A 26,726-nucleotide genomic window follows, 5' to 3' on the forward strand; every position below is an offset into this window, starting at 1 on the left:
TATGTTATAATGTATATAGATCTACATTTCCTTCAATCGGTATCAAGAGCCACGGTTGTTTGCATGCAAATTGGTTAAAAGTTTTTCCGAGTTATATGAATAACAAAATAAAACTTGAAAAATTTGTGTTATTATGATATATCACGAAATAATTACATGCATGTTAATATTTCTGGTCCTAAAGTGTTTTAGGATATTTTGGTTAATTTTTCGGATTTTTATTGTTCATATATAATAATAATGACATTTAAATGTGATTTTATGAGTAAAAATGTCATTTTTGGTCGAAAATTAGCTATACTTCGAATTTTCACTTGGTTTTTGGATATGTTGTTACATATATTATTTTGAGATAACCTGTAAATTTTCATAATTTTTGGACTTGTTATGCTCGAAAAATGAATTTTTCACTATTAAATTCGGATTTAAGAGAAAAATAGGTTAATATGAGTTAAATTTCGAATCTGGTCATAGAAAATTAATATGTTGTCACATGCAATTTTACAAGATGTGTGTAAAATAATTGGCTATAAAGAAGTCTTTTAGCATGATTTATGAATTTTTGAAGAAAAATGGCATAAATAGTGACATTATTAGTTGAAAATTAATAAAACATAACCTATGACTTAGGAAAAACGTCTAATGTTGCATTTTATTATATTTTTCAGATCTAAAATTGAAAAGTTAATGAAAATAATTTTTCCATGTTTTTATGATTTTTTATTAAATATCGATAAACCGCAACATTGTTTTTCCGGAAAAATTTCGAAATTTTTAACCTAAGATTTTGAACATTATGAGTGTCATGGAATTTTTCCAGAATGTTCATGAATTTAAATTTCAAATTTCAAATTTATTTGAAATTTTTGGATTTATTTGAAGTTTAATAGCTTATTTTTGTAATTTTTGTCCATTTATGAACAATTTTGTAAATAAAAGTTAATTATGGTCAAATTATTAGTGAAGACTATATTTTGAGTCCTAAGAGGTTAGGGTAATTAACTTATGCATAAATATGAGTTTATGTATTTTTGTGATTATAAAATGTTGAAATCACGCAAATCCGTAAAAACCGAGTAATATACGATATTGGCTAATTAAAAGGCGATTTAGCATAAAAATTCAGCATGTTCATACATATTATAATGCTGCATTTTTCTTTATGATTGTCATAATTTTAATTTATGTAATTTTGAATTATGTAATTTTACTTAGTATGGCCTTAGATTTAATTGGTATTTCCCGAAATGTATGGGAATATCGATTCGGTTGTAATTTTAATTGTGATCTCGTATCACCGTTTTGTAATTTAATAGATTTATTTTATTTTAGTTACAAATGTATAATAGGAAATTATGTAATTCATTATGTAATTTTATTCATTCCGGAGTTCCCAAAGACGGATTTCTTCAAGAATGACGATACATAAAGACGGTGTTACCTCGAGATGCGTGCCACAACCGAAGTTCAAGGGACCAATGGAGTTGGTTTCCGAATATGTAATAGATTAAGAGTTTTTCTATTTTAGGAAAGGCCATACTAGGATTTATTTACTTTTATGCTTGCATTTTATTTTATGTCACATGCATTGCTAAATCGCCATAACTAAAACATGCATTTTTTATTTTATCGAGTTTATCGACCGTGTCAATTAAAATTATCGTAGTTCACCGCTTTAGTTCACTTAAAACGTGATAGATAATAAATTGACATGACCTCTCGCTAAAACAATTAATTGAGACATAGCCTTACCAAATAGTAGAAACCATGAAAACCTATTTCGCGAGGGAGTGCGCTCGGCCACACCGGGGTACAAACCTTGTTACGTAGGGGAAGTGGGTGATGAATGTTAATCCACCGAATTCATGTTGATAAGGGATGTATCGGCTACCCCGTGCCCAAATTGATGTGGGTTTGGATAATGGACACATTTATTCGAAATTTGGATTGAACTCAACAAACGTATTTGATAAGGGATGTATCGGCTACCCCGTGCCCTTGTTGATGTGTTTTGGGCTATAGATAAACATTAGAGTAATTTTATCGACCAAGAGTTCTAAAAGTAGAATCGATTAAAAGGTTAATCCACCGAGTTATATTGATGAAGGTTGCATCGGCTACCCCGTGCCTAAGTCGATATGAATTTGGGTCTTGGAATCATTTATCATAGTTGGGTAGAGGTCACTATGTAAATGCTTTACTTGTTATTTACAAGTATTAATATAACGATGAATGTTTTTTGTTTTCCACTATTCCGTTATCATATTGTTCTATTTCTTTACCACAATTCATATACGATATCATTTCGTTTTTGATTCAAATCTCCATTAAAATATCGTAACTAAAGACAAATATGAATTTGCTTCTAAAACCTCAAATGAACCATTGTTAAGGATCTCTTGTAAAGAGTATAGATTAAAAGTTGTTCATTATCAAACAGGTTTTTGATACTTGACTAACACATCTACTTACAATGGATTGTTTTTCCATATACTTAAAAGAATTAAGTACATTGAAGCGATAAATTGTTTTGGTGATTAGATTTTCAGAATTCGTAATTGACCAAAATAACGCAACCACTTCAATGAAAGTTTTAAGACTAAAACGAACAAATGAAGAGTAATCTTCATGAATTCAATTTTGCTTCTCAAAGCAAAGACTCATTGAAACAAGTGGGAGCATTCTCTTAAACTGTTAAGATGAGGACGAGGTTCAAGAAGTAAAAGGAATTGATACAAGGTAATGTTAAAGGTAAAGTTGTTGAGAATGACGATACTAAACCTATCAATCCCGACCGATAAAGTTTCCATTATCCTAAAATGTTGGACACGAGAAAGGAAACTACCCCAAATTATTGAAGTATCAACAAGTTAGTTGTGGGACATCTAATGGGACCTTCTTCTTTAAAAATGTTTATTTGATTAAACATAAATTTTGCTAGTATTACTTCGTCAATATTAGAAACCGGTGGTGGTTTTCATCATTATGTTTGATACATAGGATGATTAGAATATGACGACTAGCAACAATGAAGTCGAGAGATAGAGTAATTGTGTACTCAATCTAGTTTTTGGATTTAAAGTGGTACTTGATTGTGACTATTAAGTACATAAACTCTAAATAAGAATTTAAACTTGTTAAGAGACAAAAGAGGTTCTCACTTTTGTGACCCTACACACCACTATTTGATGAATGGCTAGCCCATTATCAAGGTGATTATATTCTAAACCAAACTAGAATGACATATCATGTAGATGATGTAAGATTCAAATTGGTAACCCAAGATTAAACCTTAAATTTTGGAATGATGAACGCAAAGAGTTATCAAGTACTCTTGAAACCATTAGATCATTAATGGTATATGCGTATCTTGTATTCAAAGCAAGATGTCTCGTGCCTTTTGGTTGAAAAGGAGATCGAGGTTGTAAATCATTGATCCAAAATAGGTTGATCATTTTTACCAACGATTTAAGTTGACGCTAATATGTTCACTTAATAAGGTAAATAGAGAAATCTTTGAAGAACTTCAAAGAGTTCAAGGAATCACGATTTAGTCGTGATGGGATTATCAAAGTGAAGACTTTGATGTAAGCCAAAGAAAATGTGATATAGAATCACAAGTTAATCTCTCGTAGCACGCATTATGGAATAATGTGTGATTAGATAAGAAATCAAACGCTATTCGATATGGTTTGGATTTCAATCAAGTTACTTTGAGTTACTTGATCCTTTTGGGGATTTTATCATTTTGTCTAAATTATTTTCCACTAAATCGAATCATATGAGATATGAAATGGTAAGGGTACCATGTTTGTAAGTTTTCACAAGAAACAAATGCTCATTTTTTCCCTTTCAATTATCATGAGTACGACGGGTTTGCGGCTCGTCAAGCTGTCTCACTAAAATACAAGTTTATTTCTAGAAGACAGAGTGGGAGAAATTATTCAAGAGCCACAGAGAATGTTATGTCGCAAGAAACTGGTCTTTCTTGGCTACATGAGACGTTTTGTGTAAGACATTGTTTCTTTAAAACCTAGGAGGTTAAATTCGTCACTTGTTAAAAATGATGAATTCATGCTACTTTTAAGAAAGTAAAGAGCTTATAACTTACAAAAGAAATTGTTTGATTCAAGTTGATTACTTCTAGAAAGTAATGAACATATGACTTACATAAGAGTGTTTAAAGTCACAACTCAATACAAGGCTTAGAGCCATGAAAATCCGAAACAAAAAGGCTTGATTAGTGACAAAGAGTTTTTGCACTAATAAAGAGATATTTCAAAGCAAGATTGGTTGCAAAGGGTTTTGCACTAATTGAAATGCTTAAGTCTATTTGGATCTTCTTAAAGATTGTGTTTCATTATGAGGTTATGAAATACATAGCAAGTGAATCTAAAACCCACTTCTTCAATAGAAGGAATGTATTCAATACATGTCTTGAGTTTAGTAGATTCTTGCAATCCTAAGATAATGTGAAACTTAAGAGAGGGTCTTAAGTAGGACATCAATGAGTTAGAATCAACATTTTGATCATGTGATAAAACATTTCTCGATAAGTCGAGAAGTTGTGTTTATATATGGAGTTTAGTGGGAGTTACGGAAGTTTTAATTAGTCTTATATGTGGATGACATATTGATCATTGCGAATGATATAAGACTTTTGGAGTATTATAATACATCTTTATTATCCGGATTTATGAAGATAAATCCACATGATATTAGCGTCAGTAAGAAGTCTTATGTTGATAAGATTCATGACTAGTTCAATTAAATTGAACATATTTGATTGATTCCATTTGCTTCCGCTGCCGGATCAATTAAATAGGTAATGATGTATAACACTTCATATACTTCGAGTATGATGAATTGTTTTCAAAATCGAATTTTAGTAATCTTTGCCAAGTACGCCATAAAGATTACCCTTAAGTGCTTGCAGAAGCATTAAGAAAGTAAAAGCAGAGTGTTTATGATGCAATTTTGTGTAAGGGTGTTACACAAGTGACAATTGACAATTGAGGTTGCGCATGGTTTCCGACAAAACCATAATCAAAACACATAAGGATGGTTAAGATACCATTGTGGCTATGATAATTAAGAAGTAGATTTTCTAGAATCGTTCTAGGCAATAAAGAACAATGAGAGATATTTATAACGGAAATTGAGTACACTTGTGATCATGAGATGTGCAAGAAGGATGAGTCCCACACACTTTGTGAAAAAAAGTGGGAGCTATTCTTAGGCTAGAAAGCCTATGTCTTGATTGGATCTCGACGGTACTCCAGAAAGTTTTGTAATGCAAATGTATACATTATAAAGGAAAACGAGTATGTAGTAAGGTTGAGTAAGGTACAAGAAGTTGATAAAACCTACTAACCAAAGCCTTCTCAAAGGCTAAACATGATGAGTCATGTCATTTCAATTGAATTGAAATGAACAACTACGTACAAGATCAAATTAGATTATAGAACATGAAATAGTAATCAGGCATTGACTATTCATGTGTGATAATCGCATTTGTCGTTCGAGTTTTATCTTTAAAACTCTTTTATTATACTTTGTTACATCCAAACGGGTTGTAGAGACAATTGAACCCCGTTAAAGTGAACATGGATTAACATTGTATTCGCCCATAGTCACTTGTATGAGGTGACGTCTCGAAGTGACTAGAGTGTGATGCGATTGATGGCAAGTTCAAGTGCCATACAGTCATGTGAGATGACTAGTCGATCACATAGGCAGATGTTAGGAACACCTTGTCGGGCCTTATGACCGCTTATAGAGTTCTGGCAAATTTATATAGCCTGGTCGTTGCGAGAGCTGCTATAGTATTCTAATGAGTCGATTCTTTTGACTAAAGACTATTCACCTAAGATGGCACAGTTTCAGATTAACTTTGATTTGTGTTACTACGACCTTCGTAAATGGGGTCAAATGGGCATATTTTGGGTTATGATGGCTGTGGCTAGTCGAAGGGAATGAGTGCGATAGGAATTGTCCATCCCCTTGTCAGGGTTAAAACAATATCTCAGGGCCACTCGAGGAGTAATGAACTGGAAATGCGTGGCCACGCTCGGAAAGTATCTATGATAGATAAGTCCGGTCAATCAGTTATTCTCCAGATCGAGGAAACCACTCTTGATATGATCACTTGCAAGTACGACCTGAAAGACACCTTGCATTGAGTGGGAGATAGTAATAGGACAAGAGAATTGGTGACGCACACTTGTCGAGGACAAGTGGGAGATTGTTGGGAAATGTGTCCTCAACAATAGTGCGATTACATGATTTAAATATCATTACTAAATCTCATTTTAAGAATACAATTGGAAAGTAATTTTGTTACTGTCAACTGGTCAACATATATCGGTAATGATTGGCTGACTAGAGTTTGACATTCTTCGTGTGTGACGGTGGTGATCAGTTGACCCCCTAGGTCATACCTATAGGGCAATACTCTTAATTGATTATTTAATTAATCGTATAATGTTGCGAGTTAATTAAATTACTTGAAAATTGACGGACGATTTTGGAAGTAAAATTTACGTATCATATTAAAATATGATTTAATAAGATACGGTCTGAGTAATTGAATTGTATCATTACTCGGATGAAATTATTGTTTAAAGAAACAATCGGAACTGAATGAATTATTATAAATACAATCAGTTGTAATTTATAAATGGTAAAATATTTTGGCACAAGTAATTATAAAATTACTAAGTCGATTTTTTGTATGTGACGTATTTTTGATAATACGTTGATTTTTAATATGTTAAAAATACATAACAAATTTATGTCACATATGACATGTGACATATTGACAATTGACAAAAATAATATGGAATCCATATTATAGATTGGGCCGAAAAATTGGAGGAGAATTAAGCTAAAATTGTGTTTACATTTTTAGTGGTGAACATAATGATTAAAAGCAAGTATAGCCATGCAACCCTATAAGACATTGTGAAGACAAATGAGGGCATGCATTGGCTCTCCTACCTCTCTCCTTTGGGCCGGTTTTTGAGAGTGGAAAAACTAATTGTTTTTCCTCTCAATTTTACCTAATATACAATAATGAAAGATTATTATTCATTCATTCTTTCCACCATCTAAAATATGAGTTTTAGAGAGATAAAAACTCCCATCTTCTTCCTCCCCAAAAACCGAAATATTCAAGAGTTATATAAATATTTTGGTTCAATTTTCTACCTAATTAATATTATACTAGTCTTGTAATATTAATTAAATTAAGAGAAAGCCTTGGGTATAAAGCTTAGGGAGAGATCCTACACTTGGATCTTGGTTCATCCATAAGGAAAAGCTCAAGAACAAGAGAGAAAGGTGATCTCTCTTGTGCCCAATATAACCGAAATCTACAATGTAAGGACTTGATTTCTCTTCTCTTATATTATTGTTTGCATGCATAAAATCCGTTTTAATTTTATGACAAATTTTTAGACATATAAGAGTATGTTATAATGTATATAGATCTACATTTCCTTCACATTGATGACATTGTAAAGATGTTGGAGCAACAAGATGCTCTTACGGAAGCTTTGAAGAGAGTGGGAAAGGATAAGGAGGTTGATCACTCCAAGATCAGTATCCACATATCTAGGTTCAGTCCGAAAGAGTATAAGGGAACCAGGGCGCCAATTCTTCTAGATAATAGGCACAAGGAGATGGAGAATATCCTGGAGTTAGTTCACTGCCCGGATGAGTTGAAAGTGGAACAAGCTGCGTTCTACTTGAGGGAAGCGACAGGTGGGTGGTGGGATAAGGTCAAGGTGAGTGCTAGGGAGATGTATATGAAGCAGGGACTACCTGCAATACCTTGGGAAGAGTTCAGGAGAGCCATGAGACGTGAGTTTGTGCCGGAACATGTGAGGAGTAAGCTGAGAGAGGAGTTCGATGAGTTTAAGATGACATCTGATATGACGGTGGCTGAGTACTACCGTAAGTTTAATGAGAAGTCCAGATACGCTGAGGATATGGGGCTAAGTGAGGAGAACCTAACTTTGAGGTTTGAGAAGGGCTTGACCCCTAAGATTATGGAGAAGCTACCGGTGGGAGTCCTTACAGATGTTAAGGAAGTCTAAGAGAGAGCTGGGAGGGCTGAGAGGTTGGTGGAGATGACCAGGGAGAGGGGTGCTGAGAAGAGAAAGGCTGAGAGCGAGGGTGGTGGTCAATCCAACTATAAGAAGGGTAACCACACTCAAGCGAGAGCATATTCATCTAGCTCGGGGTTTAGTGCTGGGGCTTCATATGGGCGTGGCCGTGGGAGTGGTAGCAGTAGCTGGGGAATGACCTGTTTTAACTGTGGCGGTGTGGGCCACAAGAGATATGAGTGCACCAGTACGGTGAGTGGGGGTTTCCAGAGGCCGTTACAAGGGAGCTTTTCACAGGGTCCTGCACAGAGTTATGCGAGTAACAGACCGGCTGGGTCATGGAACAACAGGGGAGGTCAGAACAACAACGGTGGGGGTAACCGCAATGGCGGTAATTCTTATCAGAAATTAGCTACGAACACCATCAACAACCAGGGGTCGGGTGCTAAACCGACTACCTCAGCTAGTACTGTCCAGGGAGGTGGGCAGAAGACCAGTGGCAAGCTGTTTATGATGGAGAAGAAAGAAGCTGAGGACGACGCTCATGTTATCACTGGTATATTTCTTGTTAATGGTGTTTATACCTTTGTTTTGTTTAATTCGGGGGCGTCACAGTCGTTTGTATCTTCGAGTCATGTTAAAAGGTTGGGTTTGAGTGAGTTTGAGTCTGTAAGAGAGGAAGTTTTTATACCTTCGGGTGAGTCTGTATCTTGTGGGAGGTTGTATAGGGGTGTGTCCATGATGGTTGGGCAAGTTGATCTACCTGTAGATTTGTTGGAGTTTCCTATAGATGGGTTTGAGATGATAGTCGGGATGGATTGGTTGGAAAAGTACAAAGCTAAGATATATTGTCATCAAAAGAAAGTTTCTCTGAAAGGTCCTAAGGGGATTAGTGTGTCTTATCGTGGGTTTGTTGTCAAACCCAAAGTTAAGTTGATTGCAGTTGTGACCTTGAAGTCCTATCTGAGGAAGGGGTGCCCTTTGATCTTGTGCCATGTGAGGGATCACAGAGTAGAGAGTCCGACAGTTGAGCAGATACCAGTTGTGGGAGAGTTTCCAGATGTCTTTCCAGAGGAGATTCCGGGGTTGCCACCAAAGAGGGAGATAGATTTCAGTGTTGAGCTGAAACCGGGGACGAGGCCAATCCCTAAGGCACCGTATCGGATGGGTCCTAAGGAGTTGGAGGAGCTAAGGAAGCAGTTAGATTATCTGATTGAGAGGGGATACATTAGACCTAGTGTATCACCGTGGGGAGCACCAGTTCTGTTTGTGAAAAAGAAAGATGGGAGCCTGAGGTTGGGCATAGATTACGGGGAGCTGAACAGAGTGACGGTGAAGAACAAGTATCCTTTGCCAAGGATAGATGATTTGTTTGATCAGTTGAGTGGTGCAGCAGTTTTTCTAAGATTGATTTGAGGTCGGGGTACCATCAGGTGAAGATTAGAGAGGAGGACATACCAAAGACAGCTTTCACGTCGAGGTATGGCCATTATGAGTATGTGGTGATGCCGTTTGGGTTATCTAATGCACCAGCTGTGTTTATGGATTTGATGAACCGGGTCTTCAGTCAGTTCTTGGACAAGTTTGTGGTGGTTTTCATAGATGACATCTTAGTCTTTTCTAAGACTAAGGAGGAGTATGAGGAGCATCTGAGGATTGTGTTGCAGACCTTGAGGGAACATGAGTTATATGCAAAGTTGTCCAAGTGTGAGTTCGGGTTGGAGGAAGTTGCTTTTCTGGGGCATGTGATTTCAAACTAGGGGGTAGCTGTGGATCCTGCAAAGATTGAGGCAGTTACCAAGTGGGAAGCACCATAGAATGTAGCTGAGATAAGGAGTTTCTTGGGTTTAGCAGGATATTATCGACGGTTCGTGAAATATTTCTCCAAGATTGCTAGACCTATGACAGTTTTGATGAGGAAAGAGAACAGGTTTCGTTGGGATGAAAGTTGTGAGACGGCGTTCCAAACATTAAAGGAGCGTTTGACCACAGCTCCAATCTTAGCATTGCCTGAAGGGAGTGAGAACTTTGAAGTGTATACAGATGCTTCAAAGAATGGGTTGGGTTGTGTGTTGATGAAGAATGGGAAAGTGATTGCCTACGCTTCTAGGCAATTGAAGCCTTATGAGGATAATTATCCTACACATGATCTGGAGTTGGGTGCAGTTGTGTTTGCTCTTAAGATTTGGAGACATTACCTATATGGGGCGACCTTTAAGGTATTTTCATATCACAAGAGTCTCAAGTACATCTTCACTCAAAAGGAGTTGAACATGAGATAGAGGAGGTGGATGGAGTTGATTGGCTATTATGACATGGATATTATCTACCATGAAGGGAAAGCCAATGTAGTTGCAGATGCTTTGAGCAGGAAGAGTGTGGATTCTTTGTGCACATCTATATCTTTGATGAGATTGAGAGATGAGGTGGGGAAGTTCGGGATACATATGATCCAGAAAGGGGATGCCATGGGATATTTGACAGTGCAACCTAATCTTTATGATGATATTCGCGGTAAACAGGTGTTGGATCCCAAGATTATAGAGTGGAGAGCTGGAGTAGAGAAAGGGACAGTGTCTAGATTCTCTATTCATACAGATGGTAGTCTGAGGTTCGATGGGAGGTGGTGTGTTCCTAATGACGAGGAGCTGAAAAAGATGATCATGACAGAGGCTCATTGCACATCATACTCAGTACATCCAGGTGGTGACAAGCTATATAAGGATTTGAAGAAGACTTTCTGGTGGCCTGGGATGAAGAAAGAAACAGCTGAGTTTGTGGCTCGTTGTTTGACATGTCAGAGAGTGAAAGGGGAGTAGCGACGATCACAAGGTAAGATTCAGTCTCTTGAGGTACCTGAGTGGAAGTGGGAGTCCATTTCTATGGATTTTATCGTGGGTTTACCGAAGAGTCAACATGGTAACAACATGATATGGGTTATAGTGGATCGACTGACCAAGTCAGCTTATTTTGTGCCAATGAAAGATACATAGATTAAGGCACAGTTAGCTATGGCTTATAGGAAGAATGTAGTGAGATTGCATTGGGTGCCTAAAGATATAGTGTCTGACAGAGATTCGAGGTTTATCTCACGGTTTTGGAAAGAGTTGCAGGAGTCTTTGGGAACTACCTTGAAGATGAGTACATCATTTCATCCTGCGACAGATGGTTAGACAGAGAGGACAATCAAGACTCTAGAGGATATGTTCCGAGCTTGTGTTATGGATTTTGGTGGTAGCTGGGAACAGAGGTTAGATTTGCTCGAGTTTTCTTACAACAATAGCTATCACACCAGTATTGGCATGACGCCATTTGAGGCTTTATATGGGAGGAGATGTAGGAGTCCGATTTGTTGGGACGATAGTGCTGAGGCAGTGGTTTTAGGACCAGAGATGGTACATGAGATGGTGGAGCAGATTAAGCTGATCAGACAGAGGATGAGAGTGGCCCAGGATCGCCAAAAGAGTTATGCCGATCTACATCGACGAGATATAGATTTTCAGGTTGGGGACAAGGTTCTTTTGAAAGTGTCTCCTATGCGTGGGGTCATGAGATTTGATAAGAAAGGGAAGTTGAGTCAGAAGTTCATAGGACCATATGAGATCTTAGACCGTGTTGGAGAGGTTGCTTATCGGTTGGCTTTACCATCTTTTTTGGATAGGGTACATAATGTGTTTCATGTGTCTCAGCTGCGAAAGTATGTTAGTGATCCGCCACATGTGTTAGAGGTAGAGAACATAGAGCTGGATGAGTCCTTGTCTTATCTTGAGGTGCCTAAACAGATTCTTGACCGGAAAGTTAGGAAAACTAGACATGGTGAGACAGTGTTGCTTAAGGTTCTTTGGTCTAATCATGAGGTTGAGGAGGCTACATGGGAGGCGGAAGAAGCCATGAGAGAGCGCTACCCGTCTATTTTTTATCAGGTATGTATGGTTACGGGGACGTAACCTTGTTTCTTTTAGGGGGGTAGGAGATGGTCGCGAAGTGTTTTTGCATGTTTTTATGTTGATTTTGATATAATTTGTGGTTGTTTGAGTTGGGTTGAGTTTGGTTGGTAAGTATGTTTTGGAGTTTTATGTGGAGTTTTGTTTTTATTGTTGTGTCGGCAGAGTGTTAGTATGTTTTTGTTTTGTTGTGGTTTGAACTTCGGGGACGAAGTTCTATTTAAGGAGGGAAGACTGTAATACTACGGTTTTATGAGTCTCTGGGTACTCTATCGAGTGGGGCTTACTCTGTCGAGTAAGTGTGTTTGGTATACGAAACAGTAGTCTGCCTGTAGGGTACTCCATCGAGTAGCCTTGGCACTCCATCGAGTAAGTGGCACTCGATCGAGTACGTGACTTACTCGATCGAGTAAGTCGGTTATCAGGTGTTGTTTGACGGGTTTTGTTAATAAGACGGATTAATATATAATACCTTTCGTCATCTTCTTTAAACACTTTTACAAAACCCAATTCACTGATTAAGAGAGATTTCAAGTTACGTTGCTTTGTTCTTCCGCTTTATTGGCAAATCCCGGAGCTAGAGGTGTCGGTTTCCTTGGTTCTTTATACCTTTGTGATCCTTGCGTCAAGGGTAAGTTCTACATATCATTTTTTTATAGCATTTGGTTAATGTTGGTTAAACCCTAATTTGGGAATTGGGGGTTTTATGATTGTATTGTTGTGGTAGTAATTGTATGAATATGTGTATAGGAGGAGGGTTCGTAGAAGAGAGGTTTTGAGACAACTGCTAAATCGTCTAAGTCTGTGATTGCATTCCAGGTAGGTTTTCCCTACTCGGTATTAATTACATGATGTGTGTGGTGGTTGTATTATTATTGTTGATTTATCGTACTGCTGGTGATTACGACGGTTGTTGATTAATATCGTTGATTGTTGTTGTTGTATCTGTCTGTGATCTTCGGGGTGCGTCCCTGGCTGAGTGGAGTCACTTGCGGGAGTGGCTTCACGCCCTTGATTCGCCTTCTGTGGAACCCGCCACAGAAGGGATGTGCATATTAAGGAACATGGGTTTATCGCTCGATGGAGATGAGCGGGGCTTAGGTGGGAACGGTTGCGGTTCCCCACTCGCGGTGTGGAGTATCTGTTGCGATGGGTACTCTGGAAGGACTACACACTTTAGTGTGTAGTCAGTTGTGTGGAGATTGATTATGGAGTTTGGGGTTTGATGTGACGATTGAGCTGTTTGGCATTGTTTTATCGTGATTTGTATTGTGTAATTAGTACTGACCCGTTGTTTGTTTTGTAAAGCGTGGTGATCCATTCGGGGATGGTGAGCGATTATTGAGCGAGTTTGATATGATGCATATGGGCTAGCTGGGATGAGTCATCACTTGCGATTAGAAGAGTCTTCATTTGTGTCGACGATGTCCTTTAGTTATTCGATTTTATCGATGAGACGAGTTTTGGTTTGGTTGTATTTCACTTTACAGTTTGGTTTGAGACATGTAATCACTTAAACTATATTTACTTTTAAAGTACGTTTCTTTATTGTCTTATGATATTCATTGCCTCGGGTAACCGAGATGGTGACGTTCCTATACCTGAGTGGTCCTGGTAAGGCACTTGGAGTATGGGGGTGTCACACCTCGGGCGATACAAGGAGTGAAGAACTTAGCACGCAGAGGGAGGAGTCACCGGTAAACAACCAAGGAGCCTTGGTTCGGTGGGTGAAGAGGCTTGGCAAGAGGAGGAAGTCATCTTCATAGTTTTACCCACTCACGTGGAAACTTGTGTGACCTTGTGTCGGTTGAGTCTCGAACAATTTGCTTTTCTCGCGTTATAAACTCGGCCATAAGGCCAAAACCTAGTAGATGTTGTGTGGTGGGATGATGCTATGATCACCATTGAGACCCTTTTTGCAAGTATGATCGACCACAGGCAAGTTTAGAAACCATGAAAGACCAGATTTTGAACTATCAGGTAATACTCGGCCGAGCCCCGTTTTCACTCGACTGAGTGTCCCCTCTCACTCAATCGAGTGAGCCGAAATCAGACTCCGGGAACTTTCTGTAAGAGCCTGTACTCGACCGAGTGACCCTCTCACTCGACCGAGTGCCACCCCGACCCCCACTTGACCGAGTAAGTCTCCACTCGACCTAGTGGACTGCTTTGACCCTGTTGGATTGTTTTGAATAGACATGGATTGAGTACTTCCGTTTTATAACCCGACCGCTCCCTAGTAGTTGTGTAAGCGTAGAAATCAGTAAGGAATGAATTAAAATGAGTTGTTTATATTGTTATGTGCCATGTTATACGTGGTAACATTAAATATATTTAGTCGATGGATGAGACCTAACATGCTTAGTAAGGATAATAATGACGCGGTAATCAGTAAGCATAAGTGAAAATTCTATTAGTCTTACGCGATCGAGTCTTGTGGCAACTAGAGTGAGATGATATGATACGAAGACGGATAAGAATACATGCATGATCACATGGTTTATGCACAACATGAATTAGTCGGGAATAAGGAATATGGAAGAGAGTGAGTCACAGTAGGCGAGGTACTCGACCGCGTTATGATTGTTATATACGGAGTCATGAGTTATACATATATACCTAGAGTCACAAACTATGCACGGTAAGACTAGAGCTTAGCCATGATAGTGGGAATGAATGCTGAGCTTGACTTGTACTCGAACCCATGAGCCTAGATCGAGTGAATAAGAGGATCCTTCTTGCGAGAGATCGAGTGGCGAACTTCGGGATGAAGTTCTCTTTTAGGGGGAGTGAATGTAACATTTAGGAATAAGAAAAGGCATGAGAACATAAAGAGCACGTAAGGTAAAGAACTATGCGTGAGCACTAGTGAGAGAGACGAGTGAATGCTTGAGGAAGAGATAGGGAGTGAGGCATGACTCGAATGAGATGTAAGGAAGGGTGAAGGATAAGTGAGGGTGAGGCAAACTTTGAGGACGGAGTTCATTTCTAAGGAGAAAAGATTGTAATACCCGGCCTTTGTGGGACCCGTACTTAGACCTTGGGACGCGTGAGAAGAGGTTTAAACCGATAAGAGAGTACTCGGGAGGGAAGGATAGCCTTACACTAGACCTAAGCCTAGACTGAGTGGTGTTGCAGTGGATCAAGTGGGTCTACTAGGTCGAATGAAAGGTACACTCGACCGAGTGGATTCGACACTCGGTCGAGTGCCGCTGTTTCAGAACATGGGATTTAATCCCTTTCTCCCTTAACCCTAAAATCATTTCCACCATCCTCCTTATCTCTCCAAACTCTCTCCCCTCTCTCTAAAACCCTCACAAACACCTTCCACTTGGGATTCAAGCTTGGAGTAGGAGATCTACCACCTTCCTCTTCATCTCCTTCACCTAGTAAGTAAAGATCTCTCCTTTTCTAGTCTTTAAACCCTAACTTTTGAGGAATTCATCATGGGTAATTAATTAGTGTTTAGTAGGTGTATTTGGGGTAATTAAGGGGTGATAATAAAGGGCTTTATAGTGTATATTAGTATAGGATGTATTGTGATAGTTATCATATGATTTGTATAGGATGAGACGGTTCCTTGAGACGGTTTTGGTCCTGATTCGAGTAGCTTGAGGAAATTGCTAAAAAGTAGGTTAATTATACTCGGTTTCAATGATGTGAAGTTGTTTATGTTGATGTTGTAGTTAGTCTTGCACAATTAGGGTATTTACATTATAACATGTTTAGTTGTAATCACATCATTAAGTGGATGATTATGATATGTTGGTTGTGGTTCATGCATTGGTTAACGTCATATGTGTTGGAGGATTTGTTGTTATTGTTGTAGTTGTTGTGGTTGTTTTGGAGACGTAAGACGGTTGGGAGATCGTCTTACGCTTAAGTCGCCTCTTGGAGCTTCCCACTCCAAGAGGGATGTGCACATTAATGGCTTGAGTTACGGAGGGACTCGCGTGGTTGAGACACGACGTCTGGCAGAGGATCTGGTTGGCTTCCGATCCCGGTACGTCTGGGCGTGTCCCAGTACCTATTTGTGGTTATCGGTATGTATTGGCGTGTCCTGGTACCAGTGTGGGTGTCGGTATGCCTGGGCGTGTTGTGGTACCGTGGGGGTGGTCATTCAGTATTATGTCATTCACATCTATAGTCATATTGTATATTCACGCTTTAGTTGTGTCGTCTTTTAATTGTTCATTGAAACTGACGTTTGTTGTGTCTGTGTGTTTGTCACCTGTCTCTTTTGGGGTGACATGTGTTGATCCATATGATATCCTTTGGTCATATAGGGAGCAGGTTAGATGCAGATTGTCGGATAGTACGCGGGAGACGGGACGAGCTTGATGAGTCACGAGACGAGTGTAGCTAGTTAGATGAGTATAATAACCATGATTTGTATTTTTATTCATTAGCTGATGGTTTGTAATCACTAAACTTGTCATTTATAATAAATGTTTCTTTATTGTATCTCCGATTTACTGCCTCGGGAAACCGAGAAAGTAACATCTCACAATTACCTTGGCCGGGTAAGAAGAGGGTGTTACAACATATCACATGGCAACTCCTGCAAGGGCAATAATTAGGCTGAGCAGACAAGAATTACTTGATAAAGATGGCTGTTCAGTTCGCTTTAGTGACTATTCTCTCCTGGATGCATTAAACAATGTTACTCCCAAATTAGACATTGGTACTAAATCACATGTATTACCCTCTGAGGGGGTGGTACGCAATGATTGGCTTTTGGAATGTAAGAGGGTTGAATAGTCCATACAAACAGATGCATATCAAATGGTTCCTACATCAACATCATATTGGACTGTTTGGCCTCCTAGAGACGAAAGTTAGGCCTTCATCTCTAAATAAAATTAGACAGAATGTGTGTGAAGGATTGTGTATTTCAACCAATACTCCATGTCATAAAGGAGGTAGGGTTTGGTTGCTTTGTAAGCCACACCTGTATCAAGTTCATTTTATTGAGTATAATGCTCAATTTATTCATGTATTCATTAATGAGCTTACTACTGGGAGTTTTTTCCACTTTACTCCGGTGTATGTTTTTAATGGTGTTCAAGAGAGGAAGGTGCTTTGGACTAAACTAGGGTAGTTTAGTTCTACAATCAATGGACCTTGGCTAGTCTGTGGAGATTTCAATACTATCCTAAAATCTTGTGAAAGATTAGGTGGGCAGTCAACTGAGGAGGAAATGGAAGATTTTGAGAACTGCGTTGATAACTGCAATGTCTTTGATATTACTGCCTATGGTTCCTTCTTTACTTCGAACAATTAGCAGGAACCAACTACAAGGGTTTTCAGTAGATTGGATAGAGTTTTTGTTAACCATGAATGGATGATGTTGAAACCTGAGTATTATGCTCACTTCCATGTTGAGGGTTACTTTGACCATACCCCCTGCATTATACAGTCTGCTGGAAGTGTACAAAAGAAGAAAAAGTGTTTCAAATATTTAATATGTGGAGTGGTGTAGATCAGTTCCTCCCTTGTGTGACTTCTATCTGGAATGGTCATACTCATGGGACTCCTATGTATCAACTGGTGAGGAAATTGAAATTTTAAAACAACCTTTGAGAAACCTCAATAAAAGAAGGGATTTGTTGGTCCTTAAAATGGTTTTAAAAGACAAATCTCCAGGACCATATGCATGTTACAAATCAGAATTAAACTAAATAAAGAGGGCAATCGAATTACCTCGCAGCGGAATTAATCCGTGAGCAAATAATGTCCAGCAAATAAGAAAAACAAGAACCAGATCAGATAACCCAACTGCTACAAATAATCACGAGCACCCCAATTGTTGTGCCTCCATTAGTATCCACACGTATGAATAGGAGATACGATTAGTATCCTAGTACAAGGGTAGGGTTTTATTTCTCACAGAGGAATAAGATGGATGAAACTGACTCCCATATATCTCTATATATATAGGAGTAATAACTCAGTTTCCTAATCAAACCCTAACTTTAATCGCAGCTGGGCCTAATCTAATTAGAGCCCTATTTTCATATTTCAGTCTGACTGTAAAAGGAAACACCGTATTCATATTGTGTATGACCCAGTGGGCCCGTTTAATTCTACACGAGTCCTTAAACTCATTTAAGACTCGGTCCGTAAAGCGGCTTCTAGAAAAACGTTACGGTTAAATAGAATATAAACCGGGTTACCTAATTAGACTCTGGACATAAATCCAACAGTCTTCCACTTGTACTGTGTCCAATTAAACATGTCTCTTTGCTTCTATTGCTCCAATCAAGACTAAGGTAGGAAAATTGTCAACCTTATATGTCTTAATCATTTTTTTTCGAATCTTTGAGTTGAATTGTTAAAGCAGACGACCGACAATCACCTCGTCTGAGCGCGGCCATGCATTTTACAATTCACACTCTTCGAGAGGCCAGAAACAATAAACTTTCTTCAGTAAGGAAGGAACAAATCCCATGTTGTTTAACCATATCCTATCACATGATCCATAGTAAGTCCAAGCATTGCCGTTATAGTCACCAGTTACGGCTGACGTTTGACAATGTCAAAACAAACTACTTAGCATGTACAGAATAGTGAAAAACTCAGGTCTAAAGACTGTATATTCACTACTAACTAGTGATAAGAAACTTTACTGACACTAAGCGAATGCTTAGTAAAGTTCTTAACGGGCCAGTCTAATACATGCTCTCTAACATGTACCCATATGCCTGGTTTAATATCCCAATATCATGACTTAAGGAACTTAGTCATCAACCAGCTCATATACTAATCATTTTTAGGCATTCAAGTGTTCCAATTTAATGCCCTGATTAGCGACTATAATAGAAAACATCTTCCAAATAGAGTTCCAAAACTAAGTCACGTACTTAGTGATCTATTTAATCAATGTTGACTATTGTGGAACAAACATTCAATTAAACAATAAAATGAATAAAATCAAATAACAATTTTATTGAATAAATGAAGTAAATGTTACATATAACTAATTAAACATGTCAAATAAACTCCCACTAAAACAAAGATCTCATAATAGGACTAAGACCACTCGCTAATGCATCTTAGACCAATGGTAGCTCTATGACGCTCATGCTTAGACTGCAGGAGAGGTTTTGTTAAGGGATCTGTAACATTTGCATCAGTCGGTACTCTGCATATCTTTACCTCACCTTTATCAATATAAAAGCTAGCATCAGTGTAACCACTTACAACGAGCTCCTCATACCCATCAAATACCAAGAACATATCCTTAATTTCTTTCAGACACTCAAGGATATTCTTGACAGCTGTCCAGTGACCTTCACCAGGATTAGATTGGTATCTACTCGTCATACTCAATGCAGAAGCTACATCAGGACGAGTTCTTAATATGGCATACATGATAGAACATATGGCGGAAGCATAAGGAATCTTTCTCATGTGCTCTTGCTCATCAGGTGTCGAAGGACACTGAGTCTTGCTAAGAGTAATGCTATGAGACATAGGCAAGAAATCTTTCTTGGAATCAATCATATTGAAACGTCGAATCACCTTATCTATATAAGTCCTTTGACTCAGACCAATAAGTATGTTAGGTCTATATCTATAGATTCTAATACCCAAGATGTAAGATGCATCACCCATATCTTTCATAGAAAAACAACTTCCAAGCCAGTCTTTAACGGACTGTAGCATTGGAATGTCATTTCCCATTAGGAGAATGTCATCAACATAAAGAACCAGAAATGAAACTGCACTCCCACTATTCTTCTTGTACACACATGGTACTTCTTCGTTTCTAAGGAAACCAAACTCTTTGATTGCCTGATTAAAACGAAGATTCCAACTCCGAGATGCTTGCTTCAATCCATAAATGGATCGTTGAAGCTTGCAAATCTTCCCAGCATGTGTTGTGAAACCTTCAGGTTGTGTCATGTACACATCCTCTTGGAGATTTCCATTAAGGAAAGCTGTTTTCACATCCATTTGCCAAATTTTATAATCATGAAATGCAGCAACTGCTAGGAGAATCCAAATGGACTTAAGCATCGCTACTGGAGAATAGGTTTCATCATAATCAATACCATGAATTTGCTTGAAACCTTTAGCTACCAGTCGCGCCTTATATATATCCACATTTCCATCCATGTCAATCTTCTTCTTAAATACCCATTTACACTCAATGGTTTTAACACCATCAGGTGGATCAACCAAAGTCCATACTTGGTTATGGTACATGGATTCCATTTCGGACTTCATGGCCTCAAGTCATTTTTCGGAGTCAGAGCCCATCATTGCTTCTTTATATGACCTTGGCTCATCATTCTCTACCAAAAGTAGATCGCGATGCTCAATCACTAAGAATCCATATCGTATGGGATCCTTACCAAAATTAGATCTTTCAGATCTACGTAGTGTAACACCCCACGACAATTGAAGAGGTCCAGTTATAGGCTTAAATGACTAGTGCTTAAAGGGATTGAAAGTACTACTCATATCAACAAAGTGTACTTTCTTTTATGGTCATCCATGCAAAAGAACTCCACAGTTAAGCGTGCTTGGCTGGGAGTAGTTTTAGGATGGGTGACCTTCTGGGAATCTTCCCGGGATGCGCATGAGTGAGGACAAAATGCGCTATAAAGGACCCGTGTTGATATGTGGGCCATGTACACAGTCTGGTGAGCTATCATAAGTAACCGCTCCCGACCCGGTTTGGGCCGGGGTGTTACACGTAGGGCGGGTTCCACAGGAGTAGAAACTATAACTCTTTGTAAATCTAAATGTTGTTCCTCCTCATTAAGTGGAGGAATTTCCTGTGTCTCTCGAATTTCTTCGAGATCAACTCTACTCCCACTGGTTCCTTTGGAAAAAAATTCTTTTTTCCAAAAAGACACCATACCGAGCTACAAGCACTTTGCCCTCAGATGGGTTGTAGGAATAGTACCCTTTAGTCTCCTTAGGATACCCTACAAAGAAGCATTTGTCGGATTTGGTGCCAAATTTTTCAGGAATTAATTTCCTTACAAAAGCTTCGCAACCCCAAATCTTTAGGAAAGACATCTTAGGAACGTTTCCTATCCATATCTCATATGGCGTCTTTTCTATCGACTTTGATGGACACCTGTTAAGTGTGAATGCAGAAGTTTCAAGTGCATAACCCCAAAATGAAATTGGAAGACTAGCATGACTCATCATAGACCGAACCATATCAAGCAAAGTCCGGTTCCTCCTCTCAGACACACCATTCCATTGTGGTGTTCCTGGTGGAGTTAGTTGTGAAACGATTCCACAACCTCTAAGACGATAACCAAACTCTTGGCTCAAGTATTCTCCTCCACGATCAGATTGTAAAGCTTTAATTGTCTTGCCAAGCTGATTCTGCACCTCATTCTGAAATTCTTTGAATTTTTCAAAAGATTCAGACTTGTGTTTCATCAAGTAAACATAACCATATCTACTGAAATCATCAGTAAATATTATGAAATACTGAAATCCACCTCTAGCATTATGACTCATTGGACCACAAACATCAGAATGTATAAGGCCTAATAAATCAGCCGCCCTCTCACTGTAACCAGTAAAAGGCGTTTTTGTCATTTTGCCAAACAAACAAGACTCGCATCTCTCAAATGATTCAAAATCAAATGAATCCAAAAGTCCATCTTTATGAAGCTTTTGTACGCGTTTCTCATTTATATGACCCAAACGACAGTGCCAGAGATAATTAGGATTAGAATCATTAGTTTTTAATCTTTTGGCATTAATGTTATAGACCTGCATAGTTAAATTTAGAACATATAGTCCATCAACAATATGAGCTTGACCATATAAAATACCATTACGCATAATAGAAAAAAAATTTGTCTTTTATTCGAATATCAAAGCAATTCATGTCCAAACACGAAACAGAAATAATATTCATGCTAATGGCAGATACATGTTAACAATTATCTAGTTCTAAAACTAAGCCAGAAGGCAACGATAAATGAAATGTTCCTACAGCTAAAGCAGCAACTCTTGCTCCATTGCCCACGCGTAGGTCCGCTTCACCTTTTGCCAATGATCTACTCCTTTTTAGTTCCTGCACATTACAACAAATGTGAGAACCACAACCGGTATCTAATACCCAAGAAGTAGAACAACGAGTAGTAACATTTACTTCTACAAGATGAATACCTGAAGTGGAAGCAACACTTCCATTCTTCACATCTTCCAAGTACTTTTTGCAGTTCCTCTTCCAATGCCCCTTTTCATTACAATAATGTCAGACATCTTCAGAAGGCTTACCCTTTACTGACTTGGGCTTAGATTTGAGTTTGGCAACAATTGCCTTACTCTTACCCGTACCCTTATCCGAACCTTGCTTTTTAAAGCCCTTTCCTTTCTGTATCATTAGAACATTAGAGGTAGGAGCTTTCTTAATGCTAGGCTCAGCTGTCTTAAGCATCCCATGCAATTCTTTCAGAGATTTGTCCAAGTTATGCATATTATTATTTAAAATAAAATCATTATAACTTGGATTCAAGGACTGAAGCACAATATCAGTAGCCAACTGTTGGCTTATTCCAGCATCAAGTCTTTCAAGGTTATCAAAATAACCTATCATTTTTATGACATGTGGACTAACAGGCTCATCTTTTCCCATCTTACAGTCAAAGATAACCTTAACAGTATTATACCTTTCAGTTCTAGCTTGCTCCTGAAACATAGCTTTCAGGTTTTCAACAATCTCATATGCCGACTCCACGTTCTCTTATTGCTTCTGAAGCTCAGAGTTCATGGTGGCAAGAATCGGACAGCAAACATCAGTATTAGCATCAGAATGCTCTTTCCACACGTTCTTAGCGGTGGTATGGGCATTACTATCTGGTTTCTTAGACAATTCCTTCTCAAGGACATATACCTTTTTCTCCTACTTGAGAACAATTCTCAAATTGCGATACCATTCCAAAAAGTTTGAACCATTCAACTTTTCCTTCTCAAGGAGGGAACAGAGAGAAAATGAATTGGTGGGATGAGACATTATCTACAACAATATAAATATGCAAGTGTAAGTAACATGTTAAAATAAGCAACAAAAGAATCCTAAACAATTTTAAAAATTGTACATGTAACCCTCATACACATACAATATTCCAAGACCCCAAATACCTATAACTTAAGTGAGCTTTGGCTCATTGCCTAAATTATAATGATTAAGGTAAACATCTCTATGTTAATCGCATCTCATATACAACTCTCAGTTTGTTAAATAATCATCATATGAATTTTAACTGCATGCCTCAAAGTTCAAAACTGTTTTGAAAACCTTTGTTAAGATAACCAACCTACATGTGTGGATAATTGTTATCCACCTGCTCAACTTACATAACCAAAATGCTCTACTTTGGCAGACCCATCACTTGATGATATAAGTTTATTACAGTCATTAGGTTGGAAAAGCATAAACTTAATATTCAGATTGAGAGTGTAACACCCCCATATTCCGAGGAGCCTTAACTAGGCCTTCCTTGGAATATAAGGGCATTACCATCTCGGTTGCCCGAGATAAGTAATCATCAAAAGTCGATAAAAGAACATTTATGGTTACATTTATAAGTGTTACATCAAACCAACAAAATAAAGATACAACTCATCAACTACACACTATCTCTACCAGAACTCGTGACGACTCATTCCCGCCAGGACTCCAGCTATCAACCACATCAACACCTGCTAAGATTGACTGCTCACCATAAGGGATCACGGCAGACACATAAATAAACAAGACAACCACAGAAGGTCAGTAACCGAGGCAAGACTCAACATGAACCAGAACAATTATCAACTCAACACAGCACAACCAGTCACACACAATCACACCCACTCCAATCAATCTCCGTCACCGACTGTCCACCGGACCAGCCCTGCCAGTGGGGGACCGCAGCCGTACCCACAAAATCCCCGCTCATCATACGGAGCGATAACCCTGTCCCATTAATGTGCACATCCCCTCCCGTGGCGGGTTCCACGGAGGGCGAAACTAGGGCGTGAAGCCACTCCCGCAAGCGACTCAACTCAGCCGAGGACGCACCTCGAGAACCAGAGACAAACAATCACAGACAGCTGCAATACAACAACAACCAACAAACTGTATACACCAACCGAATACCGCATATACGCTGCCACACAACACAACTACAACACAACAACTACGACACAACAACCGACACGCTAGACCATCCACAGAAACTGAGTAGGCGAACCTACCTTTACCCAACTGCAACGATTCCATGTCCACACACGCAATATCCAGCAATCAAGCAACACCTATACACACAATACAATCATCTATTACTACCATTCTAACCCTAACTGGAAACACAAGGCACAGATGATGATGACGACATACCTACACGAGGAAAACTTGGCAAAGGACTGCTACCCGACTCAAGCCACGCACTCCTAAGGCATAAGGACCTTCAAGGGCTTCCATGGAGGACATTTGGTGAAGGGAAGAGGAAAGGGCGACACTTAGGTTTAGGAGAAAGAGGCGGAAATGCTTTGCGGATTTAACAAAATACGATTATAAACCCTCGCTGAAAAGACGCTACTCGATCGAGTGGCCCACCTACTCGATCGAGTATCCAACCTACTCGATCGAGTAGCCTCTACTCTATCGAGTACCACCCCTAACTCAAAACACATGATAACTTTGGTACGCACTTCTAAGGACTATTACTGCTCCCTAGGTCGGTCAATGCTGGTCAACGGGTCTCTAAAAGGGCGGGTATTACAGTCTTCCCCCCTTAAAAAGAACTTCGTCCCAGAAGTTCAACTCACCCAACCAAAGCACACGATACGGAAACAAAGCGGCCTCACAACTCCTCCGACATAGGTCACTATTCTCGAAAACACCATCCCCCCCCCCCCCCCTTGTCATCATCATCAACTGTCTAACGCTCCATATAGATCGACCTCTACAAACTACCACTTGAAATACCAACCTCACAACACGAACTGGCACAACCAACGATTACCCAACACATTACGAGATTACACTTTCACTAGCAACAACCATCATCACGAAATAAATCACGTTAACACAACTATGTTATCCAACGATACGATTCTATTCCAGCGCATGACATCATAACTAACTTTCTATGACCGTCTTTTAAGCATACTAATCAACTTTACTTCAACATACCAGTTACTCAACGAACAAGTGCAAACAGTTATAATTTCATACAAGAAATGTAACCCAAAGTAATAGAAAACATTATAAACAAACAACAACATAATTGCAATATCGGCCTTTTTATTTCGCGACATTACTCTTCCCCTCTAAAAGGGAACTTCGTCCCCGAAGTTCACCACCAAATTACTACACATGTTACGTACTACTTACATCTTGACATATATCCAACCCATATTATTCATTATTGACATTACTCATTAATCTTACAACCATTAAACCATAAAAACATATGCAACCATATTCGAATAACTTGCCACCGTCAAGAATGCATGTATATACCATATGTATTTGTATATGGAAGGACACAGCTCCGGTGAAATATAATTAGTAGACATTACGGATGTAAAATGAATGCAATAAGAACCAACTACTACTCCACTATTCGTTATGAATACGCATCCAAAATCCAAACACGACTTCCAACATATGAAATTAACGGTTCAAACATGTTACTAATCATCAATAACCATGTTAAACACCAAAACATGTAATTATATAACCATTAAACAATTTTATTTTACGAAAAGTTCTGTAATAAAGTGCTACTCGATCGAGTATATGGTACTCGATCGAGTGCCCGCTACTCGATCGAGTGTCTTGGCTACTCGATCGAGTAGCCCTGAGATCAGAATACCCTATTCCTGTCACACCTGCAGCTACTCGACCGAGTATGGGGTACTCTGTCTAGTAGCCACAGGTCAAAATCTTAGAAAATTCCTGTCATAACACCATATATATATATATATATATATATATATATATATATAAAACGTCACATAAACGCGAGTCGGGATGACAACCCGACCCCCAAAATCCTGCAAATAAGTTCAAACTAAGCAAATCCGGCCTTATGGCCATCCATACAAACCAAAATAAAAGTTCCAACTAAAAACGACTACCATCATCCAACATCCTCAACCATAAACAAAGAGAAAGAAAAGGAGTATCACTCCTGCTGCTGCTGCTGCTCATCCATCATCTCATCTCCACCACCATCTCCTCCCGAGGTGCCTGCTCCCGATGACCCAAGACCCGCATCGACCCCCGCTTTGACTCCAGGGACTCACATACCATGGGGTCAAACCACCAAAAGCAAAGGATCGTGGTGTCCCCAGCCGACCGATCCACCCCGTAAGAGTGTAAAACCCCACTGTAGTCCCCAACTCCGCTCCACCACACCGGATGTGGTCCCTCGGTCCCAATCCCCTGAGCATACGCCATCTCATGCATGATCCGGAGTGTCAAAGTGGATGACACTCTCTCTGCCAAGTAGCTCGAACGCGTCTCCGGGGTATCGAGGTAGGGGTAACAAGGAAAAGGGTGCTGTTGGCCGTGGTCTGGTCTCAGTTGTCCTCTCCCTCACCCGACGAGGTCCTCTCCCTCACCCGACGAGGTCCTCTCCCCAACATGGGTCTCTCCTCCACTGCTGCCACGTTCTCCCCCTTCTTCGGCTCGGGTATC

General features: G+C 39.2%; 1 protein-coding gene across 1 annotated transcript; it reads right to left on the reverse strand.

Annotated features, from left to right (window-relative positions):
- Window positions 1–22,289: 22,289 nt before the first annotated feature.
- LOC141613523 (uncharacterized) lies at window positions 22,290–22,733 on the reverse strand. The gene has a single exon (XM_074432262.1). It carries the CDS (start codon window positions 22,731–22,733, stop codon window positions 22,290–22,292), a length of 444 nt encoding a protein of 147 aa, XP_074288363.1.
- Window positions 22,734–26,726: the final 3,993 nt, after the last annotated feature.

The sequence above is a fragment of the Silene latifolia genome, chromosome 11 (genome assembly GCF_048544455.1).
Source record: "Silene latifolia isolate original U9 population chromosome 11, ASM4854445v1, whole genome shotgun sequence".
In the NCBI taxonomy this organism is placed as follows: Eukaryota; Viridiplantae; Streptophyta; class Magnoliopsida; order Caryophyllales; family Caryophyllaceae; genus Silene; species Silene latifolia.